Here is a 27705-nt window from a genome sequence, read left to right as displayed (position 1 = left end):
ATTTTTGCACTTGATGTACATGGAATCCAATTGTGCTGCCGTTTTGTGCCTTGCTTCTCTGGCTCGGCCCTCGACGTTAGTTTTAGGTCTGTGAGATTCGTCCATGTTGCATGCGGTTCTAATTTGCTTTGTATTCTTCCATTAAATGAATAGATGAATATACCTCAGTGTATTTATTCATTGTGCTACCAGCCGACATTGCGTGGTTTCCAGCTGGGAGTTGAACAGTGCTGCTGTGAACACTCTTGTCCCAAGTTCTGCTACAGATATGCAGGAGCATCGCTTGTGTGAAACCTCGGAATGGAATTGATGGGTGATAATCTTCAGCTTCATCAGATAATGCTAAACAGTTTCCCAAAGAATATGAACCAACCATCAGTGTATGAGAGTCCCTGATGCTTTGATCTCCACAAACACTTGATATTGCTTAACTTTCCAATTTGGTGGATAAGTAGTAAATTTTTTTTTTTAATTTATTTTTGGCTGTGTTGGGTCTTCGTTGCTGCGTGCAGGCTTTCTCTGGTTGCGGTGAGCAGGGGCTACTCTTCGTTGCGGTGCGCGGGCTTCTCATTGAGGTGACTTCTCTTGTTGTGGAGCACGGGCTCTAGGCACGCCGTCTTCAGTGGTTGCAGCATGTGGGCTCAGTAGTTGTGGCTCACAGGCTCTAGAGCGCAGGCTCAGTAGTTGTGGCGCACGGGCTTAGTTTCTCTGCTGCATGTGGGATCTTCCTTGACCAGGGCTCGAACCCGTGTCCCCTGCATTGGCAGACGGATTCTTAACCACTGCGGCACCAGGGAAGTCCAATAAATCTTTCATTCTTTATTACCTTTAGATTATTACATATCACCTGTTACCAACATTCTAATATTTCTTCTAACTCTGCCTCTGTATCATACTCTGCCTCTCCAAACAGTTTACTTTTAAATATGGAAATGCTAGTCGTTGTCACTAATATTTTATCACTGGATATTTTGGAAGTTTGGATTCTTTTTTATTTGGGTCTGTTTATAAGTCAAACAGCAATATCAACATTAAAAATTATCCAAAAACCTGGGGCCTATTATGACAGTTCCTAATTTTTTTTTTTCAACTGTGCAGTAAAAACCATTGTCACAAACTGTATCGGTAAATTGAACTTCCTCCTGAAAGGTCAAGGAAAATGGAAGTTTATATTGAAGTACAAGAACCACTCAGAGCTATTAAGGATTTGATGATACAATTGTAAATGCTTCCTCCTAACAACAGCCTTAAATTTCAGTTCCTTAGCCACTGACTAGTACACACACAGATGGAGTGTTTGAGTGAATAAAGAACATGGAACGTTTTAGTGCCCCATGTCAGGCCGTCACTTTAGCTACCTAAAGGCATTAGAGGCATTAAGTGACAGGCACCGCAGTTTTCCATTAGAAAATACCAAAATTGGATTGCTTTCCACTTTAAGAAGTTTGAGTCCTGATGCGATTGAAAAGTGTTTCCAAGCCAAAAGTAATAACTTCGTAATTTTAATGACACTGTGCACGCTAAAATTTCCATAGTCTTTTTTTTTTTAATTTATTTACTTATTTATTTATTTTTGGCTGCACTGGGTCTTTGTTGCTGCGCGCGGGCTTTCTCTAGTTGCAGTGAGCGTGGGCTACTCTTTGTTGCGGTGCCCGGGCTTCTCATTGCAGTGGCTTCTCTTGTGGCGGAGCACGGGCTCTAGGTGCGCGGGCTCCAGTAGTTGTGGCATGCGGCTCAGTAGTTGTGGTGCACGGGCTTAGTTGCTCCACGGCATGTAGGATCCTCCCCGACCAGGGTTCGAACCTGTGTCCCCTGCATTGGAAGGCGGATTCTTAACCACTGCGCCACCGGGGAAGTCCCCAAATTTCTATGGTCTTGATAACTTTCTTTTATAAAAAACTAACCCTTATGGTTTCATAGCAAATAACTATTTTTTAAAAAGAGCATGCTTGATAAGAGCAGAAATATACTCAGCAATTACTAAATAATTTAGTGTTTGAGTCACAGAAGTGTTTACTTAATGCACTGTTTCTAAGAGAAGTGTGGTTGGAATTTCAAGTGAAATGGTTTATAATTTGGTCTTTTTCATTACCTCCAAGGCGTATTCATTTCTTCTCTTCTGAAACATTCTAGACATGACAGGTTGTCTGGAAAACTTAACATTCTACTTTTTTGTGAATTGCAGCTTTTCAGATTTCCCAGTGTAGATTTTTTTTCTTTTTTTTGGCTTTTTGATTTATACTTTTGCTTTCAGCACTAAGTGTTAGACATTTTAATTTCTGAATATGACCCAATAATGAACAAGGAGTGAATGAGTGAGTTAATAAGTGAGTCTGTATTCAGTAATACTACATCTTTGACTGATAAGAGTTGTGGTCTGTGTAGCTTTTTGAGGGGATGAGCATACTATGATAAAATGATAGTAATTAACTTTTACTGCCAAACCATATGATAAGATGATTGGGGTATATGTGTGTGTACATGTGCAGCTGGGGTTTTTTTGGCCTACAAAAAGAAGAATGAGATCCAGCCAAAACCCAAATCAGAACCTTTGGAAAGCTTCCTTACAATCTGATTTCAGCTAATGTCTGCACACTTTAACACATTGTCTAATGCTTAGCGTAAAGACTGGCTGTCAGACTCCTCCATGCTATTCTGGGCTGTTACTCACTACAAGGTATTTCATTCTTAGATCCCATGGGTCCTGCTACAGATTTCAGGATTTACTGCATTGGGAGGTGGGGAATTTTTTTTGATATTAGTAAAGCCAATGAAAAAAGGAAAACTTAATAGGACATAATGCAATGATAGGAGAACCAGAATTCAGGTTGGCATTGGTTAGTCAAAAACAGACAAATTAGAGTTCCTAGAAGAGCACTAATGATAACTGGAGCATGGGAAGGGCTGACTGATTCTCAAAGAAGAAGGAAAACAGTAAGTTCCATTATGCTTGAAGAGGGGCCAACAGGGAGGGGTGTGATAAGCTCCAGTAAGAATGTAAAAGCCAAGAGACACAGAGTGGGGTTGGCATGGCATAGGAAGGATTATCCAGGAATAAGGTAACAAAATCAAGAAAATCCTCAGACAGATTAAAGTCTAACAACTGCTTCATGGGATTGATAGATTATTTTTTCCTTATTGTTATATTCACTAGTTTGTTGTACTGTTTTAGATTCCACATGTAAGTGATATCATACAGTATTTGTCGTTCCCTGACTTATCTCACTTAGCCTAATACCTTGCAAGTCCATCCATGGTACTGCAAATAACAAAATTTCATTCTTTTTACAGCTGAGTAATATTCCATTGTGTGTGTGTGTGTGTGTATGTGTGTATGTATACACACCGCATCTTCTTTATCCATTCATCTGTTGATGGACATTTAGGTTGCTTCCATGTCTTGGCTATTGTAAATAGTGCTGCTATGAACATTGGATTGCATGTATCTTTTCAAATTAGAGTTTCCTCCGGGAAATGGGATTACTGGATCATACAGTAAGTCTATTTTTAGTTTTTAAGGAACCTCCATACTGTTCGCCATAGTGGCTGCACCAATTTATGTTCCCACCAACAGTGTAGGAGGGTTCCCTTTTCTCTACACTCTCTCCAGTATATATTATTTGTAGACTTTTTGATGATGGCCATTCCGACCAGTGTGAGTTGATACCTCATTGTAGTTTTATTTTGCATTTCTCTAATAATTAGTGATGTTGAGCATCTATTCATGTGCCTGATGGGTATCAGTATGTCTTCTTTGGAGAAATGTCTATTTAGATCTGCCTACTTCATGATTGGGTTGTTTGTTTTTCTGTTATTGAGCTGTATGAGCTGTTTATATATTTTAGGTATTAACCCCTTGTCAGTCACATCACTTGGAAATGTTTTCTCCCATTCTGTAGGTTGTCTTTTCGTTTTTGTCGATGGTATCCTTTGCTGTGCAAAAGCTTTTAAGTCTAATTAGGTCCCATTTGTTTATTTTTGCTTTTATTTCCTTTGCTTTAGGAGTCAGATCCAAAAAAACTATTGCTATGGTTTATGTCAGAGAGTGTTCTGTCTATGTTTTCTTCTAGGAATTTTATGGTTTCCAGTCTTACATTTAGATCCCTAATCCATTTTGAGTTTATTTTTATATATGATGTGAGAAAATGTTCTAATTTAATTCTTTTACATGTAACTGTCCAGTTTTCCCAGAACCACTTATTGAAGAGACTGTCTTTTCTCTATTGTATATTCTTGCCTCCTTTGTCATAGAATAATTGACCATAAGTGTGTGGGTTTGTTTCTGGGCTTTCTATTCTGTTCCATTGATCTATGTGTCTGTTTTTGTGCCAGCATCATACTGTTTTGATTACTGTAGCATTGTAGTATAGTCTGAAGCTAGGGAGCCTGATTCCTCCAGCTCTGTTTTTCATCTCAAGATTGTTTTGGCCATTCAGGGTCTCTTGTGTTTCCATACAAGTTTTAAATTTATTTGTTGTAGTTCTGTGAAAAATGCCCTTTGTATTTTGATAGGGATTGCATTGAATCTGTAGATTGCCTTGCGTAGTATTGTCACTTTAACAATATAAATTCTTCCAATCCTAGAACACAGCATATGTTTCTAGCTGTGCCATCTTCAATTTCTTTCATCAGTGTCTTATAGTTTTCCCAGTATAGGTCTTTTACCTCCTTAGGTAGGTTTATTCCTAGGTATTTATTCTTTTGATGCAATGGTAAATGGGATTGTTTCTTTAATTTCTCTTTCTGATATTTCACTGTTAGTGTATAGAAATGAAACAGATTTCTGTATGTTGTAACTTTACCATATTCATTGATGACCCCTAATAGTTTTCTGATGGCGTCTTTAGGATATTCTATGTATAGTATCATGCCATCTGCAAACAGTGACAGTTTTGCTTCTTCCTTTCCAATTTGGATTCCTTTTATTCCTTTTTCTTCTCTGATTGCTGTGACTAGGACTTCCAAAACTATGTTGAATAATAAAAGTGGTGAGAGTGGGCATCCTTGTCTTGTTCCTGATCTAAGAGGAAATGCTTTCAGCTTTTTACTGTTGAGTATGATGTAATACGTGGGTTCATCATATATGGCCTTTATTATGTAGGCATGTTCCCTCTATGCCCACTTTCTGGAGAGATTTATCATAAATGGGTACTGAGGGAATGATACATTTTAGATTATACCATTTGATGAACAGATCTAATATGTTTCAAATGTCTTCTAAAACTCTCTGGAAGATTTAGCCCAAAAAGCAAGTGTCCATGTTCGTGTGACTATCATAGCCTGCTTCATCAACTCAGGGTGCATATATTGCCACATGTCCTTTATTTTCCCAAACCTGCCCCATTAGCGGGATATGGAGTCTTTCCTTGAGCCTCCCAGCTGTCCTAGAGCCAGAAAGAGACCATCTTACTTGTGAACTGGAATCTGAGAATCCACCCACTGCCTTGGCTTCACTACTATTAGTGCCTGGACTATTGTCCAGTGCTGCTGTATAGCAGTCAGCCCCCACTCAGACCTCAGTGGAACTCCACACTGGTTTCCCAGGTGACATATTCTTTTACTTTATACTCCCTTGCTCAGCCATGGTTCCCAGAACAAACCTCTGGGCTAAGATATCCAGGACTGAAGGAGCTAATGGAATCAGTTCCACGTATTGTGCCAAAATGTCCTCCTAGGTTTGGATTCCCCATTTCCTACAGATAACTTCACTTCAAGGGACTTGTGCCCTTCTCTTTACTTAGGGACACCATGGTCTATCCTGACAGATCTTCCTAACTTGAAACCTGTGGGATCAGGGGTTGGGGTCCTGGTTCCTTCTCTTCCAGAAGGCTTTGGTTTCTTCCTGTATATTGTCCACCCCATTCCCTGTAACCAGCTCTACAGAGGCAGTTTTTAAGCCATAGAAAACAGTGAAAAGAGGGCACATAAATGGTCTTTATAAGGTCAAAGAAAGCTAGCTTCTGTCAGCTCAAATGACAGTACCCCATTCTCTGTGATCAAGTAGGTATTTCTTTTATAGACTTAGACTCATACAATTATAGATCTGTTAACAACTTTGCTAGTCTTCTAGTCCAGGCTTCTCATTTTACCAACATGGAAGCAGGTCCAGAGAAAGTTAGGCAATTTATCCAAAATCCACAAAGCCAGTCAGTGCCAGATCTGGACTGAAAGCCCTAGAGCCCTGGTTCATTCCTCTTTCCACTGCACCTCACTTCACTTCTCTTTTGATTTTCTTTCATTTCATGTTTCACTAAAGGATTTATGGCTTTGTATCCATTATAGCAAGCTCCTCTCGTCTTGATGTAGGTACATTAATATGAATTACTCATAAATGGATTGGAAAAATGAGATGTCTCTTATAAATCTCCTGCTTTTTATGATTTTTTTTTTTTTTTTTTACATCCTGGAACCTTAATTGTCCCACCCAGTTTTGAGTGCTGTCAGCTATATGCAAGCTATCATGATTCAAAAACAAAACAAAACAAATTTTCACAGACTGAGAAAATTAAATGTGTTAGGAGAAAGAGTAATAATTTGAGAACTAAGAATGGAGAAAATAAATCAGACAGGAGACCCTGTATGGGAGATAAGAAAATCCTGAAAACATTCCATGGAAAAGAAACCAGAATAGAAAAAGATTTGTATTCTTACTAGATAGTAAAGAATTTAACAACAATTAACTAGTCATAGATAGTAGTCATGTAAACTCAATCTTACCCCATGGCTTATGGTCATTATAACTGAATTGTGTCATTTATGACTCTATTTTTATTGCATTAAAAATGATTCCAGTTAATAAGGCTCACAGATATTTTATCTTTCATTAGAATACCAAAGAACTGAAAATTCTTCTTGGCAGATACATTTTTGTAATTAGGTATTAAAAACCATCATTTATGGTAGAGCAAAATTTATACTATATGGTAGCAGTGTGATAAATTAGTGTTTGTAAAGTGTATACAGTAACTATAATATGAAGAATAAATCCAAGATTTTTGCTTCCAGCCAAGATGGAGTAACAGGTACTAGATTTATCCTCTCACTTGAAACAACTATAAAAATAGATAAAACATGTGAAACAGTGGTTTTCAAGACTTTGGATACCAAGCAACAAAAGACATTGATCCTCAAGAGAAGGAAAACAAGCTGAGCCCAGCTTACTGTTTTGAGAGTGTTTCCAGGCCATGGCACAGGAAGGAGGAACCAAAGAGGGCCTGGCTGACTCTTGAGTTGTGGAGACAGAGCTGATAGTCTGGAGAGACTATGGTGGCTGGAGTTCAGAATGCAGGGTAGCAGAGAAGGGAGAGCTGAACAGAGAGAAAACTCCAGACATCTGAAGAAGATTCCCCTTCAGTGTCTTGCAGAGTACTCATTAGCACATGTGTGTTAGGAGACTACAAAAAAACATGGGGGAAGAGCTATCCAAAACAATTAGAAGGAGCAGTACTCAGAGCTCACAGAGGGCCAGGAATAACACCTGTTCCTACCAGCCAGACTAGAAAACCCATAATTCAAGGACATTGGGTAAAATACTTAGAAGTAGTGGGAAATAAGGAGCCCTAGATTAAATGTTGCTGTTCCCACTTAAAAGATCTCAAAGGTGAAACCTGAAGGATTGAACTGTTTCCATATAACTCAACTGAGTCCTAGTACAAAGCTTAATAATATTTATAGGAACACAAAAATATCAAGCATCCAACAAGGTAAAATTCACAGTATCTGGCATCCAATCAAAAATTTCCAGGCATGCACAGAAGCAGGAATAAAGAGAAATATCAATCCATTGAAACTGAACCAGAACTGATACAGATGTTAGAATTAACAGACAGAAATAGTTACTATAACTGTATTCCAAATGTTCAAGAAGTTAGAGGAATGATTGAATATCTTAATTAGAGTCATGAAAGATACAAAAAAGACCCAAATTGAACTTTTAGAGGTGAGAGCCACAATTTGTGTGTTGAAAATTAACTGTGAGAGGAATTAATGGCAGATTAGATATTGCATAAGAAAAGATTAGTGAACTTAAAGTCCTAGCAATAGAAACTGTCCAAAATGCAACACAGAGAGAAAAATAAAAAAGACTAGCAAAAATAGAAAATGTACAGAGCATTTGTGAGCTATGCGACAATTTCAGGTGGTCTAATACATATGTAACTGAGCTCCCCAAAAGAGAAGAGGAGGGGAGACAGGAAAAACATTTGGCAAAAAATATTTGAAGAAATAATGGCTAAAATATTTCCAAATTTGATGAAAACTATAAAACCACCCATTAAGAAGCTCAAGAATCATGAAAAAACTATACCAAGCCACATCATAATCAAATTGCTCAAAACAAGTGGTAAAGATAAAATCTGAAAAGTAGCTAGAGCGGGGAAGATGTATTATGTAGGGAGAAGCAAAGTAAGGATGAGGCAGATTTTTCATTGGAAACCATGCACATGAAAAGACAGTGCAATGACATCTTTCAAAGTGCGGAAAGGAAAAAAAAAATCTGTCAATGTAGAAACTATAGGCCACAAAAATAACTTCAAAAATGAAGTCAATAGACTTCTTAAGAGAAACAAACACTGAAAGAATTCATTACCAGCTGTTATGGACTGAATGTTTATGTCTGCCCAAAAGTCATATGAAGCCCTAACCCCTAATGTGACGGTATTTGAAGGAGGGGCCTTTGAGAGGCAATTAGGTTTATATGAGATCATGAGGAAGGAGCCCCTGTAGTGAGATCAGTGTCTTCATAAGAAGAGGAAGAGAGACCAGAGCGCTCTCTCTTTACCATGCAGGGGTGCAGTGGCAAGGTAGCCATCTGCAAGCCAGGAATAGAGTCCTCACCAGGGAACCAAATCAGCCAGCACCTTGATCTTGGACTTTCCAGCCTCCAGAACTGTAAAAAAATAAGTTCCTGTTGTTTAAGCCACCCAATCTCTGATATTTTATTATGGCAGCCACAAGCCATATTAAAAGAAGTCTTTCAGGCAGAAGGAACATGTATTTATATACATATATATATATACATATATATATATATAACTTTTTCTCTTATCTGAATCTCTTTAAAAGATAATTGACTGTTTAAACAAAAATAATAACAATGTGGTATGGCATTTATAACATTTGTAGAAGTAAATTATATGGCAACAATAGCACAAAGGCCAGGAAGGGAGAAATGGAAGCATACTATTGTAAGATTCTTATACTCTACATGAAGTAGTATAATATCAATTGAAGGTAGATTGTGATAACTTAAAGAATCATATTATAAATATAAAGCCTGAGGCAACCAGTAAAATACCAAAGAACATGCCAATGAAGGAGATAAGATTGAATTATAAAAATACTCAGTTAATACAAAAGAAGTCAGAGAATGAGGAGAAACAGAACTAAGAATAGATGAGACAAATACAAAACAAGTAGCCAAATGGCAGATTTAAACCCAGCCAAATCAATAATCACGTTAAGTGTAAATGGTATAAGTACCAGAATCAAAAGTCAGAGATTGTCATATTGGGTTAAAAAGAAAAAAAGCAGGACCCAACTGTATGCTGCCTACAAGAAACATACTTTAAATATAAAGACACAAATAGGTTAAAAGGATAAGAGGAAAAAAAGGTATACTGTGCTAACCCTAATGAAAAAAGAGCTGGAGTGGCAATATGAATATCAGACAAAGTAGATTTCAAAGCAAAGAATATTTCCAAGAATTAAAAGATCATTTCATAGTGATAGGGGTATAAATACATCAAGAGAAAATTAAAATGCTAATGATGTATGCATTTAATAACAGGATTTCAGTGAATGAAGCAAAAACTGATAGACAAATCTACAATTATAGTCCGAGATTTCAGTGCCCCTTCTCAATACTTTTTTTTTTAACATCTTTATTGGAGTATAACTGCTTTACAATGGTGTGTTAGTTTCCGCATTGTAACAAAGTGAATCAGCTAAACATATACATATATCCCCATATCTCCTCCCTCTTGTGTCTCCCTCCCACCCTCCCTATCCCACCCCTCTAGGTGGTCACAAACCACTGAGCTGATCTCCCTGTGCTATGCGGCTGCTTCCCACTAGCTATCTATTTTACATTTGGTAGTACATATAAGTCCATGCCACTCTCTCACTTCGTCCCAGCTTACCCTTCACCCTCCCTGTGTCCTGAAGTACATTCTCAACGTCTGCGTCTTTATTCCTGTCCTGCCCCTAGGTTCTTCATAACCTTTTTTTTTTTAGATTCTATATATATATATGTGTGTTAGCATATGGTATTTGATAGAACCTATAGACAGAAAAATAGTAAAGATATAGAAGACTTGAAAAACACTTATCATATAACTTGACGTAACTGACATTTCAGAACCCTCCACCCAACAATAGAACATACATTCTTTTCAAGTGCATATGGAATATTTACCAACAGACCATATTCTGGAATATAAAATAAGTCCCCATAAATTAAAAGGATTGAAATCATATAAAGTTTATTCTCTGACCACAATGAAATTAAATCAGAAAACAATATCAGATAGATGTCTAGAAACTCCTTCAAATATTTGGAAACTAAATAATGTTTTTCCAAATAATTTATGTATCAAAGAAGAAATCAAAGTGGAAATTAGAAAGTATTTTGAACTGAATGAAAATAAAAACTCAACATTTCAAAATTTGTGAGACACTGCTAAAATAATATCTAGAGTGAAATGTATAGCATTAAAGCCTTTATTTAATAAAAGAAAAGATGAAAGATCTCAGGTCAATGAGTTCAACTTCCACCTTAGGAAACTGGAAAAAGAAGAGCAAATTAAACCCAAAGTAAGCAGGACTTCCCTGGTGGCACAGTGGTTAAGAATCCTCCTGCCAATGCAGGGGACATGGGTTCGAGCCCTGGTCTGGGAAGATCCCACATGCCACAAGCAACTAAGCCTGTATGCCACAACTAGTGAACCTGTGCTCTAGAGCCCACAAGCCACAACTACTGACCCCGTGCACCACAACTACTGAAGCCCACGTGCCTAGAGCCCATGCTCTGCAACAAGAGAAGCCACCGCAATGAGAAGCCCACACACCACAATGAAGAGTAGGCCCCACTGGCTGCAGCTAGAGAAAGCCCGCGTGCAGCAACAAAGACCCAATGCAGCCAAAAATAAATGAATTTAAAATAATAATAATAATAATAAAATCTCTCACAAATTTGTTGAAAGGCATAAACAAGTTAATAAATGCAAAATGTTCAGTAATGTGAGTGCCCAGCACAAAGTAAGCACAAATAAATATTTGTTAAATAAATTTTTTTTAAAAGGATATAACAATGAGAGCAGAAATAAACATAATAGAAAACAGAACAATAAAATCAATTTAACCAAAAGCTAGTTCTTTAAGAATATAAATAAAATTGATAAACCTCTAGCCAAACTGATCAGGAAAAAAAGAGACATGACACAAATTCCCAATATCTGGAATGTGAGAGGTGACATCAGTACAGATTCTACTAATATTAAAGGAAAGTAAGGAAATACTATGTACAACTTTACGCCAATAAATTTGACAACTGTTTTAAAAACTGAATTTGTAGTTACAGCTCCAGCCCAGAAGACTTCATAGGTAAATTCTACCAAATATTTAAGGAAATAAAGAAACCAGTTCTACTCAAACTCTTCTAGAAAATTGAAAAGGAAGAAATCCTTCCAAACTCATTTTGTGAGACCAGCATTACCCTAATACTAAAACCAGTTTTAAAATCTATAAGAAAAGAAAACTACAGACTAATCTCCCTCATGAGCATAGACGTAAAAATTCTTAACAAAATGGTAGCAAACTGAGTCCAGCAATGTATAAAAGGGCAAATATATCATGAACAAGTGGATTTTATCCTAGAAATGCAAGGTTGGTTTAACATTCAAAAATCAATCAATGTTATTTACATTATTGACATACTAAAAAAGAAAAACTATGTGACTATCTCAATAGATGCAGAAAAAGCACTTGGCAAAATTCAACATCCATTCCTGATTTGAAAAACAAATTAAAAAACCTCCCAGAAAAATAGGAATACAAAGAAACCTCCTCAACTAGATAGGGGCTTCTATGAAACACCAAGTTACCATCATAAATAACAGTGAAAAGCTCAATATGTTCCCCATAACTCTGGGAACAAGGGGAGAATGTTTGCTCTTACCATTTATACTCAACATTGTACTGGAGGTTCTAGACAATGCAGTAAGGCAAGAAAAAGACATTGAAATCATCCAGATTGGAAAAGAAGTAAAATGTCTTCATTTACAGACAATATTATCTTCAATATAGAAAATCTGTGGAATCTACCTCCCACCCCACCCAAAATAAAAAAAAGGCTATGGGAACGAATAAGCAAGTTAGGCAAAGTTGCAGGATACAAGATCAATACAAAAATCAGTTATATTTCTATATGCTAGCAATGAAAAATCAGAAATTTAAGTTAAAAACAAAACCATTTATAATTGCATTAAAAATACTTATATCTAGTTATAAATCTGACAAAAGATGTGACCTTGGTTTGTACAAAGATTTTTTAGATATGACACCAAAAGCATGATCCATTAAAGAAAAAATTGCTCAACTGGACTTCCTCAAATGAAGACTTTCTGCTTTTTGAAAAACACTGCTAAGAGAATAAAATGACAAGCTACAGACTTGGAGAAAACAGTTGCAAATCACACATCTGATAAAGGACTTTAATTAAGTATATTAAGGAACTTCCAAAACTCAATAGTAAGGAAAAAAAAAACAGTATAAAACGGGCAAAGAATCTACCTCTCCAGAGAAGATAAATAGATGGCAAATAAGCACATGAAAGATTCTCAGTATCTTCAGTCACTAGAGAAAAGCAAGTTGAAAACACAAAGAGATTCCACAGTGTACCTATTAGAATGGCCAAAATTAGAAAGATTGACCATACCACGTGGTGACAAGGATGGGCAGGAACCGGACTCTCATAACTGCCATTGAAAATGTGAAATGTCACAACTGCTTTAGAAAACAGGGCCATTTCTTTAAAAGTTAGACTTACACATACCAAATGATCCATCCATTCTATATCTAGGTGTTTACACAAGACAAGTGAAAGCATATGTTCATACAGAGATTTATACACTAATCCGTAGCAGCTTCATTTGTAATAACCAAAAACTGGGAAATACCCAAATATCCATCAATAGATGAATGGAGAGGTGCGCGGGAGAGATTGTTAAGGGACATAAAGAGACTTTTGGTGGTGAAGGATATGTTCATTGTCTTACTTGTGATGATGGTTTCACTGTTGCATGTATGTGCCAGAACATATCAAGTTGCACAGTGTAAGTATATGCAGTTTATTGTATGTTAAAACTCTTTAAAAAAATAAACAGTAATAAAGCAAAAAGAAAGTAAGACTCACTATTGGAATTCATACTAGTGTAAATATTACTGGAAAACGGTTGTGTAAGTTAGAATTTTTTTTTAAATATCAGTACATCAATGGACACTTTTTAAAGCAAAGAACGCTTTCGTAAAAGTAATCTTCACTATTGAATGCATCTGTTTTTTTGACTCCTGATGCAATATATTGTGTTTCCTTAAAGAGGATGTACATCCAGTCTACTGGGATGACAGCAGCACATTTGCACTTCTTTTCAAGAGCCTTTCGTGACAACAGTGGCATCATGGTGGCCATGCTTTGTCTTGAAGTGGCGGAGGGCAGTTGCGATAGATAGCTGGCTACATCCACTCCTTCATACACATTCCGTTTAGTTCCCGTGTTAAATTACGTATTGTGATTAGATATTTACTCTGCTTGGCATCTTAGCCAAATTTCAGCCTAGGAACTTACACGTGCTTCATCCAGGCAGCACTGCCAATACTTCAGAATGAGTCATTTCCTCTTAACACAAAGCTCAGTTAATACTTGCACCGCGACTCTGTATGTGTGAAAGTTCGCTTTCAGTCCACTAACAAAATTAAAACTACCAAGTTTTAAAGTAGGTATGCGTTTTGAATGTTTTGGGTGTTCCATTAAAGGACCTGGCTTTGTTTCCGCGTGGTAAAAGGACTCAGTAAGAGGAAAGGAGAGAAGTCAGCCACAGAACACAACCTTCCAGATGTTTTCTGAGCTCACAGTGCTAACTGCGCGTAAGATGCTAATGGACAGTTCTGCTTCTTTCGCCCTGGCTCAGGGCGGTGACTCCCAGGCGCTCAGCATCCTTTCTCACTGTGTCTCTCTGACTCAGGGAGCCGTGATGACCCAGGCTTGCTTGCTTTCTTTCAGGGTGTGAACGGCATGTCTGTGGATGAGAAGCCTGACTCCCCCATGTATGTGTATGAGTCCACAGTCCACTGCACCAACATCCTCCTGGGCCTCAATGACCAGCGCAAAAAGGATATTCTCTGTGACGTGACTCTGATCGTGGAGAGGAAGGAGTTCCGGGCCCACCGAGCTGTGCTGGCCGCATGCAGTGAATACTTCTGGCAGGCGCTGGTTGGACAGACGAGAAATGACTTGGTGGTCAGCTTGCCTGAGGAGGTACAGTAGTTTGGTTTGTTCGTGCAGTTGCTAACGGAGGTTTGTTGACTTGGAGACAGTTGGCTGAGGAGGACCTGGAACGTAGGACCTGTGCCACATCCCTGCTTGGGGGCTGATGATCAAGTCGCCCACACGTTAGGTTTGCGGCAGAGCCAGTTTCTATTGGATGCATTTCACGTCTCAGAGGCAAGAATCTGAACCGCACCTGTGCCTCACAGTCCTTTCTAGTTTCTAGTTCACTTACTCTTCGGGTTTTGAGTAGTTTGCCCAAAGTTTAGTACAGTCCTACATGTGGGATTTCAATCATTGGGACTGTTGCTATGATTTTTCTCTTTCAAATGGTTGAAGGAACACTTGATTTCCCTTGAGAGTAAAAGAATGAAAGTATTCACAGCACCTTCCTTGACCAGGGGGAAGAGTAAAAGCAGGCAGTCATTTTCACAGTTAATATAGTAAGATTCTAAGAAGTGTAAACTTGCTTTTCTCACCATCGTTGAAAATACCCTACTCAGGTTTCTTAATTACTTCAGGGAATCTAGTCACTTCTGTACTTTGGGGACACTAGTAGCTGGACTTGTTCTGTCCAGAGATGACATACAGTTGGATGGTTTGAGCTGCCAGAACTCAAAGGATGGGCTTCATGCCGACGAACCATTAAATTGGCCACCACTTTGAACTGTCTATACAGTTACTCTTTTTCCATCATCCTGATTCCCCTTCATTTTTGTGGGACTAAGGGTAACACGGAGCAGCTTTAGGCTTTGTGTTCAAGGCCAGAATCATTCCCTGTGCACCAGCACGGTCTACAACACCAGGGCTGCCACTGACAGTTGTGCAGGCTGTGCACTGCACAACTCTCAGGGGTACAACTCATATTCATAGTCTATGTGAAGAGAGACCCAGAGTTGTGCCATGATCCACAGAGCAGCTCTTCACAGCGCCCCTAGGAGAAACCAAAGACCGGGTCACCCTGAGGGAGGTGCTAATGGGCACAACTAGCATTAAGTCTCAGCGGTCACAGATCCAGTGTCTCCAGAGGCCTGGCAACTCATATAAATGAGTAAAGCAGGTTGTGTATAAGAAGTAGGACATTGGGGCTTCCCTGGTGGCGCAGTGGTTGAGAGTCTGCCTGCCGATGCAGGGGACACGGGTTCATGCCCTGGTCTGGGAAGATCCCACATGCTGTGGAGCGGCTGGGCCGGTGAGCCATGGCCGCTGAGCCTGAGCGTCTGGAGCCTGTGCTCCGCAACGGGAGAGGCCAAAACACTGAGAGGCCTGCGTACCGCAAAAAAAAAAAAAAAAAAGTAGGATGTGGTGGGGCAAGCAGCTGCTCCACAGAAAGACATTCAAGTTCAACATAAAAAACAAATAGACATACACACTACTGTATATAAAATAAACAACAAGGAAGCTAGGGTAGCTTTATTGATACCAGTCAAAATAGACTTTAAGACAACGTTATTTGCACAGGGAACTAGATTCAATATCTTGTATTGAGCCTATAATGGAAAAAATTCTGAAAAACAATATATATCAATATATATTCATAAATATAACTGAATCACTTTGCTATTCACCTGCAACATTGTAAATCAACTATTCTTCAATTTTAAAAAATCCATCTATACCCCCCCCAAAAAAACAAAAATAGACAGGGGGTCAGAGGGGGCACCAGATCCAGTCCCCTGTTAAGAAATGTCTGCTGTTACCCCTGCAGAGCAGGGAAGTGGCAAAGTGAGGGCTACATAGGCAGTTTCACATGAATATTCTTTGTTGTGTACCCAAGTGAAGGGCTCCATTACTCCTCCTCACACCACTGTCAAGTAGAAAGATCCTAATACTAGAAACAAAAGGACAAATCAGTTGAAGATAATGTAATTGGGGCTGGAGGAGGGAGGGATGCTTATGTACCAAGTGATGTGGGAAGGCCAAGAAATGGCAGCTGTGGTGGGACTGGTGATCCTGAGCTGCATTAGTGGGCAGATACTTAACCCGTCATTAGGTGAGAGGATAAATATAAAAGACTATGTTTAAACTGGTTGGCGTTCGTCAAATTTAAGACTCTTCTTCTCTTGAGGGGCAGCAAGTGTGCCTTTGTATTTACTTCAACTCTAGAATTCTCTGAAAATATCTAACAAACTTCCAATTATCCCAAATGGTTTTAGGAAGGGGGTGGAGTTTACAGTTAATTTATTATCTGTATCTGTTTGAGAGTCACCTCATATATGTTTTCTACTAATTTCCAAAAAAAATAGATTACATTAAAATATATTTACAAATGAAAACCATAATTTATGTAATTTAGTCTCTCTACCATGACTGCGGGCCCCATCTGGAGACGCCCTGGACCTTGTGCTGTAAACCCTGGCCTGCCCCCCAGTTAGCTCTGTGATCCTGATCTAGTCACTTAACCTCTCTGAGCCCCAGTTCTTACCTGTAAAAACCTCTAAAATGCTGAAGCCCTTAAATTATTTATCATAATACAATACCAAGGCAGTAAAACCTAACCTAAACATTTCTTTTTAGGTCAAATCCCTGATAATCACTTATTTCCTTGGCACTGGGCACTCTTTGAAGTAAGAGTGTGTAGATGCCACACAAAAGTCTGCTGTTTGACCTTTTGATTGTTCGTGTTCCAGTTAAGTGAGAGTTTGCTAAGTGTTGATTTTCTTTCTAGTTGTGTAAAATGATTTCTGTTCCTACATCATCTGCATTTCCAAATAATTAAAACATTCTGGTTCTTCATGTACCTGAAACCTTCAGATATAACGAGACACTTTTTTTTTTCCTATGAAACGTGAATTCGTATTGTCAGTAACCCAGCTCGAGTCATCCTGCTGATGGGCGTGCAGGCCAGCCCCCACGTGGCATTTTCCTTTGTGGGTCTGTAATTGTTTCTGAGGCCTCCTTCCAGGACCCTCTGCCTCTGCTCAGAGGCCCCTCCTGGGGCCCCAGGCGCTGGGCATTGTTTTCTCTCCTTGCTGTGTGCACGCTGAAAGGTCCTTGCAGGCTCTCAGATGCTGTCCCACTTAGCTCAGTGAATGACTTCATAGAATTTGAATTAAGTGGTGAATAAACAAACATCCCAAACACTACCTTGGAAAGTAGCTGCATGGAACTCACTGGCATTTGGTTCATATGATGTAAGAAAAAGCATTTGATTAGCTCCTTGGAAATCTTTAAACTTCATCATAAGCCATCACGAATTCAAATCACCTTCCGGCCCGGTCCCAGCCTTGATCACGCTTGGCTTACCTCTGCGCTCCCTGCCCAGGCAACTGCTGAGCTTCACAGGGGCCGGCATGGCTGAGTCTGAAAGCTCCGTCCGTGGGTTATGTTTCTTTTTTTTTAATATTTATTTATTAATTTGGCTGTGCTGAGTCTTAGTTGCGCGTGCGGGATCTTCGTTGCAGCACACGGGCTCCTCAGTTGCAGCATGCGAACTCTTAGTCGCGGCACGCATGTGGGATCTAGTACCCTGACTAGGGATCGAACCCGGGCCCCCTGCATTGGGAGCACGGAGCCTTAGCCACTGGACCCTCAGGAAAGTCCCTGAAAGCTCTGTCTTTGGACTAGGAAACTTCCAGATACAAACCGCTGCCCTTCTCACTCCCCTGCTCTGTCAGTTTAGGCCAAACCCGGCTCCAGCCTGCAGCCGCTGTCCACTTGTGCAGTTCTAGCCCCATGCCCTGACTCCCGGTGGGCAACGCCGTTACCCACAAAGTAGAGCCGACCAGAGTCCCGGTGTAGCCTCTCAGCTGAAAATGGGAGAGACAAAAATAGAGGCCTCCTCCTGGAAGTCAAGGAGTCATGGAGTTGTCTTGCTTTTTTTTTCTTTTCCTAAACTGGCATGACAGATTGTCCCTAGGATTTCTGTGACTTGAGTGTTGGTTCCTCATGGAAAAGCACATCCAGGGATGTGTGTCAGCAAAACGCAGGAGATAAGGCATTGTCCTTGGTACTTCTGTTCATGATGAAACAGGTCATTTGGTTTGTAATAGCAGGTGTATTCCGTGTTAAGAGATGAAGAGAAAGTGGGTCGTGTACCAAGCGTGGCAAGGCCCTTCTTGCACTGCTCCTTCGGATTCAAGCTGCCTCAATGAACACCTCCTCAGCTATGGTCATAGAGACCACTTAGGCTGGATGCCGGCCATGCTGGAAGTGGCATCGCAAGCATGATGTTAAGGTTATGGTGTGTCATGTACAGAGGGCAGGAAAGGGGTGCAGCTTTGCCCATCAACCCCATTCTGATGGGCTGCTCGACTCCCACCCAGAATGCTAGGGAAGAGCGGCTGAAAGGAGGTTATTGCCAAGGTCTATTATCAGAAAGTCAAAAGATAACAAGTGTTGGCCAGGATGTGGAGAAAAGGGAACCCTTGTGCACTGTGGTAGGAACGTAAATCAGTAGAGCCACTGTGGAAAACAATATGGAGGTTCCTCAAAACATTAAAAATAGAGCTACCATACGATCCAGCAATCCCGCTTCTGAGTCTATATCCAAAGGAAACAAAATCACTATCTCAAAGAGATGCCTGCACTCCCATATTCATTGCGGCATTATTCACAATTGCCAAGACATGGAAACAACCTGAGTGTCTGTCAGCAGATGAATGGATAAAGAAGCCGTGGTCTGTATATAAACACACACATACATACACACAAGTAAATATTATTCAGCCTTTAAAAAAAGAAGGAAATCCTGCCATTTGCAACACGGATAAACCTGGAGGAAATTATGCTAAAGTCAAATAAACCAGACAGAGAAAGACAGATATTGCATATTCTCACTTATATGTGGCATCTAAGGAAAAAAAGTCAAACTCATAGTAACAGAATTGAATGGTGGTTACCAGAAGCTGGAGGGTAGTGCAAAAGGAGAAAGGTTGATCAAAGGGTACAAACTTTCGGTTATAAGATGAATAAGTTCTGGAGACCTGATTACAGCATGGTGAGTGTAGTTAATAATAACGTATTATGGGAACTTCCCTGGTGGTGCAGTGGTTAAGAATCCGCCTGCCAATGCAGGGGACACGGGTTCGAGTCCTGGTCCGAGAGGATCCCACATGCCGTGGAGCAACTAAGCCTGTGCACCACAACTACTGAGCCTGCGCTCTAGAGCCCGCAAGCCACAACTACTGAGCCCATGCTCCACAGCTACTGAAGCCCGCATGCCTAGAGCCCATGCTCTGCAACAAGAGAAGCCACCGCAATGAGAAGCCCGCGCACCGCAACAAAGAGCAACCCCCGCTCGCTACAACTAGAGAAAGTCCTGCGCGGCAACGAAGACGCAATGCAGCCAAAAATAAATAAATTTATATTTTAAAAAATAATAATAATGTAATATATACTCGAAATTCTCTAAGAGAGTAGATCTCAAGAGTTCTCACCACACACACAAAGGATAACTATGGGATGTGACGGCTATGCTATTTAGTTTATAATGGTAATAATTTCACAGTGTACACATATGTCAAAATGCCGCATTGTATACCTTAAATACATACAATTTTTATTTGTCATAAATAAAGAAACGAGAGGGGGAGCTTATTGCCAAGCCTCTGGCACCTTTCTTTGGGCTTGTTTCCCGGGTCCTCTCACTCTATAGAGAAGGGGAAGGGTTCACGCAGGGAATGGCTGTAGGGTAGAGGTATGTATGGCCCCTTAGGCAGAACTTATGCTTTCAGAGGTAAAAATATATTTCAGACTTCTGCTCTCTCACTGTCTCTATCTTTTGCTTCCCCTCTATCTTTCTCATTCTCTCTCTCTCCCAACATTTTGTGACAAACCTTGTTTTTGCAGTGCCAAACAAAAGGGAAAACTGACCCAGAGGGACTTTGGAAACACAGCATTTGTTGTGAAGTCTCCACCACAGGGTATAGTAAAGAATGTTCCTGCCGTAGTACTGCGGAGCACAGAGGCCAGCAAGGAAATTATGGAATCTTCTTGTCTGAAAGTTTTTAGAGGCTATGAAAGCTGTTAATGTCTCTGGAATGGCTTAGGCCCAGTTTTTGAAAGAAGCAATAAGACAGTTGTGACTGTCTTTGGACAGTCCTTTCAGGATGTCATACTACAGAAAGTACTCAACGCTCAGCATTCTGAGCCTGTGTGTGACTCTAGGGGGAGGGAAGGTTTGGTGGGAAGCAGGGGGTGAGGTCTCTGGGAAGTGGCATGACCAGGGATAAGAAGTACAAAGCACTCCCCCACCCCAAAGCACAGAGCCCACCCTTTAGCATCCCCTCATTTATCACCTAGACAAAACTCAGAGGAACAGGTCAATTTTAGGAACTGAGGAACGTCAGCCATGAGAGGCTGGGAAAACCATAATCAGGACCTTGCCACTAACTGCATATGGGGTCTTGAGCAAGCCAGTCGACCTCTTTGAGCTTCTGTTTCTTCATTCATTCAGCAAATATTTATCAAAGGCTGTACCAGGGGGCGCTGTTCTAGGTGCTGGGTGAACGTAGTGAACAAAACAGACCTTACCTTCCAGAGGAGGAGAAGGAGAGACAGAAAATAAATAAATATAACATGGACTTTGTTAGATGCCATTGAGGAAAATAAAACAGGGAAGGGGGTTAAGGAACGTCAGGGTTCAGGTATGGCAGTTTTAACTAGGGTGGTCAAGAAAGGCCTGTTTGGGGGATGACTTTTGTAGAAAGACCTGAAGAAGGTGAGGGAGACAGCCATGGAAAAGGAAGGAAAAGGAAGGAAAAGGCCCTGGGGATGGAGTGGACCTGGCCTGTTTGACACACGGTAGCAGCATGAGCGAAAGGTCGATAGGAGGAAGCACGGCAGAGAATTACTGGGGCAAGGCTGTGCACCTTTTGGATACATTACCTTTCCTTGGAATGAGCTAGGAGGGCATTGGAGGTTTTCCCAGGAGAAGATAATTTTGACTGTGTGAAAATAGATTGAAAGAGGACAGGGGCAGAAGCAGGAAAAACAGTTAAGATGCTGAGGCAACAAACCAGGCATGATCTGATGGCCTGGACCAAGGTGACAGCAGTGCAGTGGTGATCAGTGTCAGATTCTGGTAACATTTTTTTTTAAGTTTGCAAACTTCTGTTTGTTTGTTTGGCTGTGAGGCTTGCGGGATCTTAATTCCCCGACCAGAGGTCGAACCCGGGCCCCCTGCAGTGGAAGCGTCGGGTCCTAACCACTGGACCGCCAGGGAAGTCCCTCTGGTAATATTTTGAAGGTAGAGCTTATGGGATTATCTTATAGATTGGATGTAGGATGGAAGAGAAAGATAAGAGTTAAGGATAACTCCAAGGTTTAGGGCCTAAGCTGTTGGAAGGATGGAGTTGCCGTTATCTGGGATTGGTGAAGAGTGAGGGAAATAGGTTTCAGGTGGTGGGAGTGGGGCAGGATTAGGAGTTCTATTTTGTACATATTAAGTTTGAGAAGCGTGTTAGCATCTAAGTAGAGATGTCTACTACACAGTAGGATATACATGGCTAAAATTCATGGGAGAAATCTAGCTTGGAGATAGAAGTTTTAATACCAGAGTATTGGGGATATTGAAAACCCCAAGACCAGATACAAATACCAAGTGAATAAGTGTAGACAGAACAAACAAAAGGAGAGAGAGGTCTTAGGATTGATCCTTGGGTCTTTTCAGAACTAAGGGGTCAGGGAGAAAAAGATGAGGCAGCAGGGTAAACCAAGAAAGAGTAACTATTGAAGTAGAAGGAAAAGCAAAAAAAAGTTTGGTGTGTTGGAAGCCAGGTAAAGAAAGGTGGAGAGAGTAATCAGCAATGTCAAATGATGCTGATAGGCAGCTAAGGTGAAGGCTGAAAATTGACCATCCAGCAATTTGGAAGCCATTCGTGATTTCATTGAGCGCTTTGGGAAAGCAATAGGAGCAAAAACCAATTGGGCTGTGTTCTAGAGAGAAGGGAAAGGGAAGGATTTGAAGAAGCTCATGTAGGCTACATTTTTGAGGCCTTTTGAGTTAAAGGGAGCAAAGAGGTGAGCCAGTAACTGGAGGGAAATAGAGTCAAAAGAGTTTTCCTTTGGGCTTCTTTTCTAAGTAGGAAGAAATTCCAGCACACTTGCCCTCGATGGTAAAGGTGATCAATATTCACTCATATCCAATTTTCCTCTCTTTCCTGCACACACAGGAAGACCACATTTACAATCAGGTTTGCTGGGTAACTAGATCTAACCAATAAAACGTGAGTGGGAGTCATGTGTCACTTCTAGCCCGAGGCAGTTAAAAGTAAGTGTGAGGGGCTTCCCTGGTGGCGCAGTGATTGGGAGTCCGCCTGCCGATGCAGGGGACATGGGTTCGTGCCCCGGTCTGGGAAGATCCCACATGCCATGGAGCGGCTAGGCCCGTGAGCCATGGCCGCTGGGCCTGACGCATCGGGAGCCTGTGTTCCGCAATGGGAGAGGCCGCATCAGTGAGAGGCCCGTGTACCGCAAAAAAAAAAAAAAAAAAAAAAAAGTGTGAGTTCTTGGTGTTCTTTCACATCCATTGAACTGGTGTCAGAGAACTCCTAGGTCGTGGAACCAAAACCCAGATTCTTTTTTAGAGATTTATGTTTTATTTTATTTTATATCTTACTTTCCAAAAATAAATTTTAAAAAAACCAATCAATTAAAAAAAAACTTAAACACTAATCCAGCTGAAACACAATTAATTCCATTTTTGCCTGTTTCCTTCCAATATTCTCTTTATGTATACACATTTTAAATGGCTGCAGTCATAGAATTGCAAGATTATATATTGCTTTTTATTAGTTAACATCAGAATATCATATAATCTTCCCGTGTCAACTCATATTCCATTCCATGCATAATCTTTGCAATTGCAGTTTTAATAACCAGACTATTCAATTGCATAATCATACCATAATTTACCTTATTCTCTTTGTCGAACATTTATTTTTTAAACATAGCTAGTGAACATATTTTAGCATTTAGGGTTATTTAGTGTTTTTAGCTTCTGTTTTATCCTTTATTTAAGAAATAATGTGGGAAATAGTTTAAGATCATTGAGTTCAAGTGTGAATATCATTATTGCTCTTATATACTTCTGTATTAATATCAAAAGGGTTTGTAGAAACTTACAGTGCCTACATGAATAAAAGAGGAGGAGTCAGTTTATCATACAGCCCAGATTCTTGAGTCACTGTTGGAAGAGAGCCATCTGACTCGCATCAGGCTATGACATGAATGAGGACTTAACCTTTATGTTAGGCCATTAAGACTTGGTGTTTATTTGTTTGCACAGCAAAGCCCATCCTGACTCATACTTGGGCGGATGGGAAAGTTCCAAAAGAGACAGAAAACTTGCTGACATGGCAGACAGAAGGCCGGTCGCTAAAAGAATGCTCTTGAGGACTTGAGAGAGGATAGGATCTCCTGAGCAAGTAGTAGGCCAACTCAACTCAGCAAGGCTCATCCTTCTGGACGTTGATGGAGTTGACCTGGATGATCTCTGGAGACCTAGCCTGTGCTACAGGTTGATGGTCTTGGAATTTTTCTAGGTTCCTGCTGGAGGGAGAGAAGAAAAATCCTGCAGGTCAGAACGAGAGGAGAGATGTTTGGATTGAGAGGTAGGGAAAGACCAGGGAGATGGGAGGCAGATTGGTCTGGAAAGGAGAGAATCATCTGACTTCAGAAGAGGCGTGAGCTCACTTGTCTTCTTTTTGTTTGTAGATCCACCCTGACTTTTCCCATATGGTCTTAAGAGTTCATCGGAGATGACAGTTCAAGAGCTGTAGAACCACTGTGCTATTTGATAACCTAGAACATAGACAGATTGTAGAAAATGCAGATCATTGCTCTGTAAGGATTTCAGGAGGATCTTGAAAAAAATTATTATTACTTAATGACCTCAATTTCCACATGAGTATGCAGGGAATAACAATACAGGGCACCAGTTTGCCTTTCTGGGCTGCTCTTCAGATTAATGAAATGTGATAAGTTAAACTTCTTGGAAGGATGGTACCACATAAACAGTAGGTGTTATTATTCCCGTGAAAGGAAAGCACAGTCGTCTCTGATGAAATGGCTCTTACCTCAGACTCTTCATTAAAAGCTGTGGTGCAAGTTTCCAAGTTGCATTGGTGAGACATGGTAGCAGATGAAAAAAAAAAGAAAGCAAAAGAAGTCAAAATATCCCAGGTAACGACTTGCCGGCAAGTAAGAAGTTTTCAAGTCCTAGAATCGTGCTGATGAGTCTGAACTGCCTAAAGGCAGAACTTATTTATAGTAACACAAAGGTGACTTCCAGCCCTGAAATCTGGGCCTCCGCCTCGGATGGGGGCGCAATAAAGCAAAGCCGTGAAAAGGGGAGCTAATACTATTGTGATTCCATCTCTGAAGGCTGCTCAGTGTTGCTGCTACACAGGGAGGGAAATCTGGTGTGAAAATAGCCACAGCAATAGCTGATTTTAAAACTGAAATATATAAGCTATTTCCAAACCTCTTACATTTCTAAATCCTGAGGCCAGTAAGTCCTATTTAAAGAGCTTTATGCAGAGGTGCATCCCTCTTTTGGAATAGTAGAGGAGTTGAGTGGACAAAAACTTAGACCTTTCGAAGAATTATTTTTAAGTGACCTGATTTCAAAGGCAGTTTTAAGGCTTTCTTTCACTTTACCTGTTTCACCCTGTATAGTGTAGGATGACCACAGTAATCAACATTTTTAAATGTATTCATAACAAAGCCTTTGACAGTAAAGTTGTTTGCATTAAATTTTATAAAAGTAGGCACCAGTGTATCTATTCATTTCAAGACCCTTCTCTATATATGAATTAAATGTCCCTTACGCTTCTTAGTTTGCTCTGTTATGGAATCGCTTAGCTATTTCAGTTGAAATCAGCAATAGATTTAAAGACAGAGGTCAGAGCTGTAAATTTCCTCACTTGATCAGGAATCGTACATATTATTTTTGTCATATTTAATCATGGAACCCAGGCCTTTAACAGGGTCCTTAATTAAACTTTTAATTCATGATGTTAAATAGCACTTGGGAGGGTTTTTTAAAAATTATTTCCACGTCCCATCCAGATTACCAAAAATATAAAAATAAATAAAGGTATGATGGACATAATGGCTGTTAGCCAAGGGTACTGTAGGTCATGCCCACATGAGCTGGCAGCAAGCTGTTGTCCAATTAGCATGACTTTATCGATGCAGAGTAATCACTCCGTTCATGACTGAGTCACTAGTGATGGAGTGGTACTTCCCTTGAGCCAGTACTTCTTAGAGTAGGTTTCTTGTTCACTATTACCTGCCCTACTTTGCCAATAAAAGAGCAGGACCATTTAGGCTGGAAGCCGAACAGAAGAGAAACAGTGATTATAGATCTCATTTCTCTTTGCTTCCTGAAAACTGAGATTGCAATTACACAGTGAAAGCATGGGGTGTTTTTTAAAATGAGTTACAAGAAAATACAGTTTCCGCACCAAAATACTCAAGAGCTGGAATCCAAGAGTCGGTTTTGATTCTGTCTTTTCTTTGGCAGCTCTCACACTGAGCTCAAATGGGAGGATATCAGTAGAGTTACCTAATCATCTTAATGGATTCGCATTCCATTGAAAAACTTGGAACATCCCCAAACTGCTTCAGGTTTCAGCTCTATTGTTGGGGTGTCTGTGACATTTCTGGTAGGTGTGCAGTTCTACACAAGCAGCTTTTGAAAGGGGCCCTCCTTCTTCTGGTGAGAACACCTGGAATCTTGGTTGAACAAGCTGTAAACCAGGAAACTGATTCAGGAATTCCTTAATAAAAGGGATCATATCCAGGCGTTGGGGTGACGTGTGGTTGTCTGTAGGAAAGGCTGTTCTTAGAAGCACAAAGAAAGTAAAATAGTTGTTGGCACTCGTCAGTTAATACCTTTCTGTTTTTTCTTGTTTGTTTTCTTAATCAAATCACGGGCTAGACAAAGGGTTGGGTTGGTTTTGCTTTCAGGAGTGGGGCAATTAAACAGCCGCACTTTTGGTTTCCTGATATTTCAGAAGTGTTCCTTTTCCCATTGACTTGGTGCACATAGTAAGATGTTTCACTTTGCCCTAGACCCCTCAGATACGTTGACAGTCTCTCTCACTGACAGTGGCGCCTCTTCCGGGCTCGCTGGTGATGCAGTGAGCTGTACTGTCTGAGCTGGACTTCTGTGTGCAGCCTGGCAAAGGCTGTGTGTGAAAAAGTGAGTGCATTCAGCACCCTGGGTGGGATGGAGCCAGGCCTTCCATGTGAGCACATTTTTGGACTGATTGGCAGCAGGGAGAAATACTGGCAGCTGTTCCCAAGCAAGCCAAAAAGTTGGCCCGGGGATGGAAAAAAAAAAAATGCTGGGATTTAGCCAACGGAAGATTCCTGCGTTTAGAAGAAAATCAAAGGAGGGATACAGAAGGTCACAATGACAGACCTCCAGCTGGTTAAGTCACAACTATTTCATTTTGTCTTCTGCTGTATAAAGGATAGTATTACTTGTCATTGCCACTCATTTTTTCCCGATTCTTTATTTCTAAGTCTTCATTTTTGTTCTCTTGATTTCTTTATTTTTTTAGTTCTCTAGATACAAAATCAAATGACAGATTATTCCTCCTAAAAGTAGTGCATGGGCGATGTTATTTGCAGAGGCAGTATCAACAACCAGAATTGAATAGAACTGTCAGAGAGCAGTAGCCACATGCGTGTGTTCCAAGCCATGCTGAGTGATGCGGGTTGGAGTGGAACCCGACCACATTCTGTGTGAAGATCACCTCAAAGATCTGTCCAGAGAGACCCTCTGACACCTCACAACTTATCTATTATTCTTGTTTTATTAGTTACTAAAAGAGAAGGGTGGGAAAAACGGGAAAGTTCCTAAAAGGCCAGGAAAATGTCTGCTGAAAGATAGGATCCTCAGCGGTCTTGCCATGTAAAGATGAGCACTCTCGTACCACGGGAGACATTTTCATATTTGATGTCATTCTTCCTTCCAATGAACACCTTAGACTATGTGCGAATATTCTTTCTGCCAAGTAGAGCTGTTGTAGCCCAGGAATTAAATTGTACCCTACAAATAGGAAGGTGGAAAGATTAAAAATGTGGACCACCAAAATTTGGGGGTAAGAGAGATGCAGGATTCTAAGAGAAGACGTTCGAAGCACACCTTTTGTAACTCTGAGGATTTGGGGGGGGCGGTGAGTTAAATCCATCAGATTCGCAAGATA

General features: G+C 40.4%; 1 protein-coding gene across 2 annotated transcripts in view; it reads left to right on the top strand.

Moving 5' to 3' along the window:
- Positions 1 to 27705, top strand: part of BACH2 (BTB domain and CNC homolog 2) — a 359382-nt gene that overhangs the window by 258976 nt on the left and 72701 nt on the right. For both annotated transcript variants that reach the window (XM_030859506.2, XM_060283794.1), the window contains exon 4: positions 14279 to 14533. In XM_030859506.2, the coding sequence (XP_030715366.1) occupies positions 14291 to 14533 (243 nt within the window). In that variant the 5' untranslated portion in view covers positions 14279 to 14290. The remainder of the gene's footprint in view (positions 1 to 14278; positions 14534 to 27705) is intronic.

The sequence above is a fragment of the Globicephala melas genome, chromosome 14 (assembly GCF_963455315.2).
Source record: "Globicephala melas chromosome 14, mGloMel1.2, whole genome shotgun sequence".
NCBI lineage: Eukaryota > Metazoa > Chordata > Mammalia > Artiodactyla > Delphinidae > Globicephala > Globicephala melas.
The sequence above is the reverse complement of the archived record's forward strand: the minus strand, read 5'-3'. Positions and strand labels throughout refer to the sequence as shown.